General features: G+C 57.6%; 2 protein-coding genes across 2 annotated transcripts; both read left to right on the plus strand.

Annotated features, from left to right (window-relative positions):
- The first annotated feature begins 1,086 nt into the window (after window positions 1-1,086).
- SCGB1C1 (secretoglobin family 1C member 1) lies at window positions 1,087-2,562 on the plus strand. Its single transcript, XM_003806023.5, has 3 exons — window positions 1,087-1,141; window positions 1,700-1,899; window positions 2,405-2,562. The coding sequence occupies exons 1-3, from the start codon at window positions 1,087-1,089 to the stop codon at window positions 2,435-2,437; spliced, it is 288 nt and encodes a 95-aa protein (XP_003806071.1). The 3' UTR covers window positions 2,438-2,562.
- Window positions 2,563-5,399: 2,837 nt separating this feature from the next.
- Window positions 5,400-8,911, plus strand: CIMAP1A (ciliary microtubule associated protein 1A). Its single transcript, XM_003806022.3, has 7 exons — window positions 5,400-5,716; window positions 5,970-6,086; window positions 6,234-6,434; window positions 6,852-6,953; window positions 7,117-7,238; window positions 8,022-8,162; window positions 8,597-8,911. The coding sequence occupies exons 2-7, from the start codon at window positions 5,978-5,980 to the stop codon at window positions 8,684-8,686; spliced, it is 765 nt and encodes a 254-aa protein (XP_003806070.1). The 5' UTR covers window positions 5,400-5,716; window positions 5,970-5,977; the 3' UTR covers window positions 8,687-8,911.
- Window positions 8,912-11,287: the final 2,376 nt, after the last annotated feature.

The following is an 11,287-nucleotide window of genomic DNA, read 5'->3' on the forward strand; positions in this document are numbered from 1 at the left end:
AACCATAATCTTCATCCCACCCTATCCCTAGCCTTAGTGCCATCCCCCAGGCTTTTTCCAGGATGGGATTTTATGTGATTGTTTCGAATAGGTGGAAATCTCTGCTCATTTAGGAGTCGTTCAATGTAACAAGGATCTTGGTCTTCACAGAGACCCTAAACGCGTGTGGCCCAGGGGCATGTGGATGCCATCAGCCACCAGGTGGCAGCAGGGCCCTTTGGATTTGAACAATGCAGCTCAGTCAGAGGGCTGGACTGGGACACCCCTACTCATGGTCTCTCTTGGCATGGTTTTGTTTGGTGGCTCCAGGTGTCCCAACCTCCTGTGTCCATTGTAATATGTCCTGGGACCATCTCCCCCAGGGCCTTCAACCTCTCCTTGCTATCCTGGCTACTGATGGAAGATGTACCTCAAGCCTGTCCCATTCCTCACTTCCTGCTGAGACCTGGCCCCAACATGGCCAGCTCTATGTTCCTCAGACCCTCTCAGGCCACCTTCTCTCTTCTAGGCACTGTCACTGGGCTCCTCCCCACCCCATAGATCCACAGCCCCCAGGTAGTCCTACAGCTGTGTCCACTAGTGCAGCCTGCACCCCCTTCCCCTTCTCGGCCACCCCATCTGAGTAGTAAGGGGCCCCTGCCTGATTGGAGACCCCCAGATGCAGACCCAGATCACACAGCACACTGATAAGAGGAGGGATTCCCACCTTAAAAGAAAGGCATGGGACCAACCCCAGATCCCACCACTCTCGGCCTCAAGGGCAGGCATGACTAGAGGCCCTTGGTGGCCAGGACCCACTGCCTTCTTCACCGATCAGTTGGCATGGCCTCTCACCAGTGTTCCCTCCTAACACACCTGTTCTCTCTCTTACACACCCTAAAGCCGCTTGCCACTCACCTGTCACACAGCCACTCCATGCCTGTTGCTGCTTAGCACCCACTGGGGGCCAGGGATGTGAACAAACCTCATCTAAGCTGGCGGCCGGGTCCTAATGGGCAGGTCCGGTCCGCCCTCTGGGAGAGGTGCTGTCCGGTGAGGCATAAAAGCCCGGGATTCTGGCTGGAGGCAGCTCCTGAGACTGCCGGCATGAAGGGGAGCCATGCCCTCCTGCTGGTGGCCCTCACCCTGCTCTGCATCTGCCGTGAGTCTGTGCCACTGGGGTTTCCAGAACATTCAGGGGCGGGGGGGGAGTGGGGGGTACCTGAGAAGGTAAAATCCTGGCATCGGGCCCCTGCAGTGAACACTCCACCTGCTTCTGTCACAGAAGTGGGCAAGGACCCTGCAGAACCCGTGCCCACCCTACTCCACCCCAACCAAAGACAAAGCCCAGCTGACCCAACACCAGCCCAGTGTCTCCTACCCCAGCCCAGTCCAGCCTGACCTGACCCTTCAAGCCTCTGGTCATAATAGCCTCTCATCAGGGGAAATTTCCCCCACACCAGGAGCTTAACTTTCCTTCCCTGGTGATCCCAGGGAATGCTGAGTGGAAATTGGAGCAGCTAAGATTAAGGGGGATGTGGAGGGGTCTTCAGGCAAGGTGGAGTTGGAGGTGTTGTGGAGGAAGCCCTGGGGAGGAGAGGTGGGCATTGAAGGGGAAGGTCTGGAGACCATGGAGGTTGGAGCCCTGGGGCAGGTCCAGGGCTGTGGTTGCACCAGAGTCACCCTGTCCTGTCCTGGCATCATCTCGCTCATGATGCAGGGATGGCCACAGGGGACGACAACGATGAGTTTTTCATGGACTTCCTGCAAACACTACTGGTGGGGACCCCAGAGGAGCTCTATGAGGGGACCTTGGGCAAGTACAATGTCAACGAAGATGCCAAGGCAGCAATGACTGAACTCAAGTCCTGCATAGATGGCCTGCAGCCAATGCACAAGGCGGAGCTGGTCAAGCTGCTGGTATGAGGGCGGCGGGCACCCCATTTTCTAAAGATCTGCAGCCTTACCAAGACCACCCAACACAGCACCCCCTCAGCCTACCCCACCCACAGACATCCACCACCCACAGACATTGCACCCGCATCAGCCAGCTCAGGTGGACACCCCAGACCTCCTGTCCACCGAGCAGCCCCCAGACTCCATAGACCTCCTCCCCAGTCTGTGGGATACTCCTCCATGCACACATGTGAACATACACAGAGATCCAAACACAGGTGCAGACATGAAATGCACACTGCGTGCACACATGTATAAACACATTCACACCCACATGCTCACACTGGGATATGCACACACATACATGTGTGCACACCATCACATGTGCACACACACCTCCCAGCTGCTGGGAGGAGATAGGCAGCAATATGCCAGACCCCCCCCACTGAGGGCCTTGCTTGCCTGATGGAGCTGTGGCTCTCCACTTATTGAGCACAGCCCTCTTAGTCCACATGTGTCTGCCTTCCAGGTGCAAGTGCTGGGCAGTCAGGACGGTGCCTAAGTGGACCTCAGACATGGCTCAGCCATAGGACCTGCCACACAAGCAGCCGTGGACACAACGCCCACTACCACCTCCCACATGGAAATGTATCCTCAAACCGTTTAATCAATAAAGCCTCTTCTGCAGCTCAGGCTCCTGTCTCTGCCCCCACAGAGGGGCACACAAATGGGGACATCAGGAACACACTCGGGGCCACAGCCACACACACAGACCCACATACAGAGGATCCCACTCAAGGAGCACACGTGCGAAAGTCCCCACAGAGGGACACACAAATGGGGACATCAGGAACACACTCGGGGCCACAGCCACACACACAGACCCACATACAGAGGATCCCACTCAAGGAGCACACGTGCGAAAGTCCCCACAGAGGGACACACAAATGGGGACATCAGGAACACACTCGGGGCCACAGCCACACACACAGACCCACATACAGAGGATCCCACTCAAGGAGCACACGTGCGAAAGTCCCCACAGAGGGACACACAAATGGGGACATCAGGAACACACTCGGGGCCACAGCCACACACACAGACCCACATACAGAGGATCCCACTCAAGGAGCACACGTGCGAAAGTCCCCACAGAGGGACACACAAATGGGGACATCAGGAACACACTCGGGGCCACAGCCACACACACAGACCCACATACAGAGGATCCCACTCAAGGAGCACACGTGTGAAAGTCCCCCACAGAGGGACACACAAATGGGGACATCAGGAACACACTCGGGGCCACAGCCACACACACAGACCCACATACAGAGGATCCCACTCAAGGAGCACACGTGCGAAAGTCCCCACAGAGGGACACACAAATGGGGACATCAGGAACACACTCGGGGCCACAGCCACACACACAGACCCACATACAGAGGATCCCACTCAAGGAGCACACGTGTGAAAGTCCCCCACAGAGGGACACACAAATGGGGACATCAGGAACACACTCGGGGCCACAGCCACACACACAGACCCACATACAGAGGATCCCACTCAAGGAGCACACGTGCGAAAGTCCCCACAGAGGGACACACAAATGGGGACATCAGGAACACACTCGGGGCCACAGCCACACACACAGACCCACATACAGAGGATCCCACTCAAGGAGCACACGTGCGAAAGTCCCCACAGAGGGACACACAAATGGGGACATCAGGAACACACTCGGGGCCACAGCCACACACACAGACCCACATACAGAGGATCCCACTCAAGGAGCACACGTGCGAAAGTCCCCACAGAGGGACACACAAATGGGGACATCAGGAACACACTCGGGGCCACAGCCACACACACAGACCCACATACAGAGGATCCCACTCAAGGAGCACACGTGTGAAAGTCCCCCACAGAGGGACACACAAATGGGGACATCAGGAACACACTCGGGGCCACAGCCACACACACAGACCCACATACAGAGGATCCCACTCAAGGAGCACACGTGCGAAAGTCCCCACAGAGGGACACACAAATGGGGACATCAGAAACACACTCGGGGCCACAGCCACACACACAGACCCACATACAGAGGATCCCACTCAAGGAGCACACGTGCGAAAGTCCCCACAGAGGTACACACAGGGTCCACACAGGAGCAGGCACACCACAGGCAAGACCCAAAATGGAAATCCAGGCAGACGCCATGTAGGCAGGTGGACAGAGCACAGAGCCAGACAACACTCGTGGTCGTCCGGAGGGGGCGTCTGGAGGGGGCATCCGGAGGGAGACGGGCAGCAGAGGCAGCAGTATGAGGCGGGAGCCCCAGAAAGAGGAAGTGTCCAGGACTGGGTGGACACAGACCCCATGTCGCCCATGGGCTAGGTCAGGGCGGGGGTGCTCAGCATCTGAAAGCTGGTGTCGAGCCCCAAGAGGACCCCTGACAAGGCCAAGAAAAAGGCACACCCATGTCCAAGGGGGTTGGGAGCCGCAGGTGAGCAGCCTCTGAGGTCAGCCAGGGCAGCCCCAGCGCCCACACTGACTCACACCCACCACAACCAGCACAGACCCTGATCCTGACCCTGGATCCCAGACTCTCCCACAGCCAGAACCTTCCAGCATTTCAGCTGCCCAATCTATGGTCTCTTCTGGGGGCACAGCTGGGTGGAACCGCCCCATCCTTGGCCACCCTGGGTGCTGAGCCCTGACACTTCACTGCCCCGGCCCTCCTCTCCACACCTCTGTCCTGTCTGAGCCTGGCAAGGGGGCCACGCGGTGCTGTCGGCTCTGTGCTCTGTCCACCTGCCTACATGGTATCTGCCTGGATTTCCATTTGGCTGAGGGAGCCCTAGGGAGGGGGCCCTGGAGGACTTGGTTACAGGGGACCTGGTGAGGGGACCCAGTGAGGGGGACTTCATGGGTGGGTGCCTGGTTGAGGGGACCTGGTGAAAGAAACATGGTGAGGGGGCCTGGTGAGGGGTGGTCTGGTGAGGGAACTTAGGGAAACCTGGTGAGGAGGACCTGGTGAGGGGACATGGGGGGGGCCTTGGTGAGGGGACCTGGTGAGGGGACATAGGGGGGCCTTGGTGAGCGGACCTGGTGAGGAGGACCTGGTGAGGGGACATGGTGAGGGGAGCATGGTAAGGGGAACATGGGTGGGGAGCCGTGGTGAGGGGACCTGGTGAGGAGGACCTGGTGAGGGGAACCTGGTGAGGGGAACATGGGTGGGGAGCCTTGGTGAGGGGACCTGGTGAGGGGACATAGGGGGGGACATGGTGAGGGGAGCATGGTGAGGGGAACATGGGTGGGGAGCCTTGGTGAGGGGACCTGGTGAGAAGGACCTCGTGAGGGGAACATGGTGAGGGGAACATGGTGAGGGGGACTTATAGGGGTGTCCTGTTGGGGGGACCTGGTGAGGGGACCTGGTGGTGAGATCTGGTGAGGGGATCAAAGGCAGAAGCCATTGTCTTGGTCACATAGACAGAATCTAGAACCTGTCATCCCACAGAGCCACATTCTAGAGTTTAGAGTGGGGGACCTCTCCCCAATTCTGTAAGCCCATGAGGAGAGAGGAAGGCCTTTCTCTCCATGCTCCTTTTGCGGGAACTCCCTGGCACCAAGGCCAGGGGGGAAAGGACAGTCTCTGATGAGGATGGGTCTCTAGGCTGCTCTGAGTGCTGTCCCTGCACTGAAGAAGTTATAGTTCCCTCCCAGGCGGCCCCCTCCCTGCCCCTCAGCTCAGCCTCAATCAAGAAGTTCCCCATCTTTGATCACCACTCCAAGTAGGAGAAACCGGCCCAGGGCTGCCTTAGAGCCGAGAACAGTGGTGAGTTAAGGGCCAGCATGGACAGCAACTCTGGGTTACAGTTAAGCTGGTGAGGAGCTCACAGTCCCAGGCAGAAAGCTCCTACTGTCCCTGACTCCTGGCTCCCAGCTGGAGATCCCCACTGAGGATGCTGCAGCAGGTTCCGCAGGTCTTACCCTTCAGTGTCCGCAAGAGCAGGGTCGGGGACATCAGGGGCCAGCATGGGACAGGGCCGGGCCTCCCAGCACCTGGTAACCCTCTCACTTACGGACAGAGCTGGCCATGACGGAGGAGGTATGGATGGGTACCTGGAGGCCCCATCGCCCCCGGGGACCCATCATGGCCCTCTACAGCAGCCCTGGACCCAAGTACCTGATTCCACCAACAACAGGTAAGAGCCTGAGAGACTGTGGGAGAGGGTCAGGAGCCAGGCGGACAGGTGGGGGGCCCGGGAAGGGCCTGGGGCTCCATCCCTGACTCCCAGCGGGGAGAAGGGCAGGTCAGGCTCCGGGCTGCTCAGGGCCCATTGCGTCCGCAGGCTTCATGAAGCACACGCCCACCAAGCTGCGTGCACCGGCCTACAGCTTCCGTGGGGCCCCCATGCTCCTGGCAGAGAACTGCTCCCCAGGGCCCCGTTACAATGTAAACCCCAAGATACTGAGGACTGGCAAGGACCTTGGCCCTGCCTACTCCATCCTGGGGCGCTACCAAACCAAGACCATGCTGACTCCTGGTCCAGGTTAGTGACCCTGTCTCAGGCTCCCTGCCCCTCCCTGCTGGGTGCCCCTAACCTCATGTCAGCAAGGGTGTGGGAGAGCTCAGCCATCCTGGCCCCTCCCGTCCCATCTTTCTCTCTTGAGGGGTCACCATCGTGCCTGGGCAGAGAAGACTCTGGCCCAAGAGTCCAGCTCCGACCTGGACCTTTCTCTGCCAGGCCGACGTCAGACCCCACTCTCCCTGCTCAAAAATAGCCTTTGTCTCACCAGCCCTGAAGTCAGCATTTCCATCCTGGACACCCCCTGACCAGACTTGGTCACCACCTGTGTTGGAGCCCAGAGGCCCCACGCCTAGAATGTTGGGGAGTCCTCCTTGAGCCCCCAAACTGGGCTGCATACCCACCTGCTTGTCCCAGCAGCCCCCTTGGCTCCTTGTCCAGGTGACTACTTTCCAGAGAAATCCATCAAGTACGTGTTCGACTCAGCGCCCAGCCACTCCATCTCTGCCCGGACAAAGGCATTCCGAGTGGACAGCACCCCAGGTCCGCAGCAGCCCCAACCGTCCTCAGTCAAATGGACCTGGGGATCCTGGGTGGGGTGTGTGACATGGGGCAGCCCGACGGCTGATCTCCAGAGTTGGGGGAGAGCCCCAGGGAAGGAGCAGTGGGCCCTGTTCCGGCCTGAGGCTCCACGTCCACCCTGCAGGCCCCGCTGCGTACATGCTGCCCATGGTAATGGGGCCCAATACCGTCGGCAAGGCCTCCCAGCCCTCCTTTTCCATCAAGGGCCGCAGCAAGCTGGGCGGCTTCAGCGACGACCTACACAAGGCAAGGGTCACCCCAACTGAGAACAGAGAATCACCCCCAACCATCTGAACCCTCCCCCGGAACCCAGGACCCACCAGTTCGGCCCTGCCTTGCCAATGCCCCTCAGCCCCCTCAGCCCTTCACCCTCTGGGCACCTGCCACGTGCTGGGGTTACACTGCAGTGGTGAGGAGGGGCAGGCAACAGGCCAGAAGGGAGAGGCCCTGGCCCCAGCATGGACTGTGCTGAGGACAAGAGATGGGGTTTAGGAAGCACTGTCTGGAGAGAGAGAGGCAATCTTAGATAGGGTAGCATGGAAAGAAGAGGAGGAGGAAAAAATAAACCATGAGCTATTTGGGGGAGGAGGGTCCTGGTTTCAGAAACAGCCAGTGCAAAGCCCCTGGGTGGCACATGCCTGAGAGCTTGAGGGGCCTGAGATGGGGAAGCAGCATCATGGCACCCAACAGCCCTCGTCCATGTTGATTTTGCCAGCCCCAGGCCCTCAGGTCCAACAGGGCAGCAACAGCCTCTCTCACACACGCTCAGCGATGTTCCCAGGACTGGCACACACTGGGGATGCCATTGCTAGCGTGAGGCTGAAATGGAGGAAGTGACCCCCACATGAGGTACCCCACAAGCAGTGGGGTGTGATCTCCACAGTGTGACAGAAGACAGAAGGGGACCTTGATGCACGGGCACCAACTTGTGGCTGACCCTGTTGACTCAGAGCCTGAGTTTGCTCCCTGTCCTCTAGGGCCACACGCCCTGGGTAGGCCGAGTTGGTCTGAGCCTCCTTTACCTCTCAGACCCCAGGTCCCGCAGCCTACCGCCAAACTGATGTGCGGGTGACCAAGTTCAAGGCTCCGCAGTACACCATGGCTGCCCGTGTGGAGCCCCCAGGGGACAAGACCCTCAAGCCAGGACCAGGCGCCCACAGCCCTGAGAAGGTCCAGGAAGAGCACAGCTCAGAGGGGTCAGGGTGGGGTGGGGTCCTGGCCCAGAGGGATGTGTAGGAAAGAGCAGGGAGGGGGGTTGGGACACAGACGAGGGGAAACAGGGTCAGGCTATGGAAGGACACAGCCAAGAAGGGGTGGAGGGGTGGGGTGGGGAGGGGAGGCACCTGCACCCTGAGGACCCTGTACATTTCCAGCACTAGCCCCACAGGTAACCCTTCAGGGACATGGAAGCAGAGACCCTGCCCTTTTCCCTAGACACTGTGACAGCTACTACTGCTGAGTGCTCTGTGTTCAAACCTGGGAGCATAGCTTCTGGCCACCTTGGCCCCAGGTTCAGGAAGGACAGCAGCCCAGCCCCAGCCAGGGCAGAGACCCGCAGGTGGGGGCAGGGGTGCTGGCTCCTATCATAGCCCCTCCTCTCCCAGGTGACCCTGACCAAGCCCTGCGCCCCAGCTGTCACCTTCGGCATCAAACACTCTGATTACATGACTCCCCTGCTGGTTGATGTGGAATAACGCCAGCCCTGCTGTGCCCCATCACACCCGGCATCTACACAAGATCCGCCAGGCCACAGAGCTCGAGGCTGTCTTCACCAGCTGGGCTGGGCCAGCCTGGCCCTGCAGGGCAGAGCACGCTTGTTTGGGCAATGGTAATCAGTTACTTTTTTTCTATGCTATTTTACCATTTTTTAATCTTGTTTTCTGCTGTGCCCAAATTATTAATAAATCAGATTGCATTAATAAGGGTTTGTCTTGGTGGAAGGATCAAGCTTTTCCAGAAAGGAGCCCCCGTAGGCTGTCAGCACTTGCCCACAAGGGGTCCCATCCTGCCTTCTAGGGCCCAGGGTCAGCTTGGTGAGATGGGAGGGCCCAGGGTCTGTGTGGGGAGAGATGGTAGGGCCTGAGTACCTCAGACACCCTGCTCCACACTGTCCCTCCTGATGCTTTCTGCCTTGAACCCAAAGACGGCCACACCTGTGCTCATCACCTCTGAGCAATGCTGGGTCCCTTCCCTTGAATCTGGACTACAGCCTGTGGGTGTCCTGAGTAATGAGGTATGGCAGAAGTGATGCCACCAGGCTCCCGAGGCCACGCACACAACATACCAAGGAAACAGCTTCCGCCTGGACACCAGAGCCCACCCCACCCCCACCCTTCTGCCACGTGTCCATGTTTGCTCCAGCACCAGCCATCATGTTGTGAGGAAGCTCAACCATGGCGAGACTGAATGCACCATCCCAGGCAGTCGGCCCGGCCACAGGCAGTCGACGGCCCGGCCACAGGCAGTCAGCCCGGCCAGGCCCTCCACTCACCAGCACTGACCTCTGGACCTGTGAGTGAGCCTTCAAGTGAAGGCAGCCCCAGGACCACATCTCCCAGTGAGGCCTCGACACTGTAGAGCAAAGACAGCCAACCCTGAAGCGTGCCCCATCTCAAATTCAATGAGACATGATAAATCATTGCTATTTTAAGTGAAGTTTTAGGGTGACCTGTTACACATCAATGGGTAATACAGGGAATACAAGGAAGACATGGACAGGGAAGGTGGGGTATCCGCTGGGCCTGAAGAGGAGGATTTCCAGAGGCTGCCCAAGAGTCCAAGGCCAGGCCTCGAGAAGTGGAGTCTGGATTTCAACTCAGGCTTTCAGGGAGGTCACTTTAGGACGGGTGACCTCAACAGACACACTGGTAGGACCATCACCTACACCTGTATAAAGCACAGTACAGCTGCTGACCTTCACTTCGCTGTGATCGTGCCAGGCTGTGTATTCGAAGCACTTCATGTTTACTCTCTTTTTTTTCTTTTTTTTTCTGAGACGGAGTCTCGCTCTGTCGCCCAGGCTGGAGTGCAATGGCACAATCTCAGCTCACTGCAACCTCCGTCTGCCAGGTTCAAGCAATTCTCCTGCCTCGGCCTCCTGAGTAGCTGGGATTATAGGCACGTGCCACCACACCCGGCTAATTTTTGTATTTTTAGTAGAGACGGGGTTTCACCATGTTGGTCAGGATGGTCTCGAACTCCTGACCTCATGATTCACTCACCTTGACTTCCCAAAGTGTTGAGATTACAGGCATGAGCCACCGCGCCCGGCCAACTCACTTATTCCCTAAGTGGTGATGCTATCAGGATCCCCATCTGCGTTTCAGGAACTTGGGCAGGGAAGGGTAACACAGCAGGAAGTGGGTGAGTGTGGGGCAAAGGAAGAGAGATCAGACTGTTACTGTGCCTACCTAGAAAAGGAAGACAAAAGAAACTCCATCTTGATCTGTACAAAGAAAAATTGTTCTGCTTTGAGATGCTGTTAACCTGTAACGTTAGCCCTAATCCTGTGCTCACGGAAACATGTGCTGTATTAAATCAAGGTTTAAGGGATTTAGGGCTACGCGGGGTGTGCCTTGTTAACAATATGTTTGCAGACAGTATGCTTGGTAAAAGTCATCACCATTCTCCATTCTCTATTAACCAGGGACACAGTGCACTGCGGAAAGCTGCAGGGACCTCTGTCCGAGGAAGCCTGGGTATTGTCCAAGGTTTCCCCCCACTGAGACAGCCTGAGATACGGCCTCGTGGGAAGGGAAAGACCTGACCGTCCCCCAGCCCGACAACCGTAAAGGGTCTGTGCTGAGGAGGATTCGTAAAAGAGGAAGGCCTCTGTTTCCCGCATGTCCCTGGGAACGGAATGTCTTGGTGTAAAGCCGATTATTCGATTATTCGTTCTATTCTAAGATAGGAGAAAACCACCCTGTGGCTACAGGCGAAATATGCTAGCGGTGATACTGCTCTGTTACTCTTTGCTATACTAAAATGTTTGGGTAAAGAGAAACCTAAATCTAGCCTACGTGCACATCCGGGCACAGTACCTTCCCTTGAACTTATTTATGACGCAGATTCCTTTACTCACATGTTTTCCTTCTGACCTTCTCCCCACCATCACGGTTCTCCCTGTTCTCCTGCCGCACTCCCCTTGCCAAGATAGTGAAAATAATCATCAATAAATACTGAGGGAACCCGGAGACCGGCGCCAGTGCGGGTCCTCGCACGCTTAGTGTGCCGGTCCCCTGGGCCCACTGTTCTTTCTCTATACTTTGTCTCTGTGTCTTCTTTCTTTCCTCAGT

This window comes from Pan paniscus, chromosome 9, assembly GCF_029289425.2.
Source record: "Pan paniscus chromosome 9, NHGRI_mPanPan1-v2.0_pri, whole genome shotgun sequence".
In the NCBI taxonomy this organism is placed as follows: domain Eukaryota; kingdom Metazoa; phylum Chordata; class Mammalia; order Primates; family Hominidae; genus Pan; species Pan paniscus.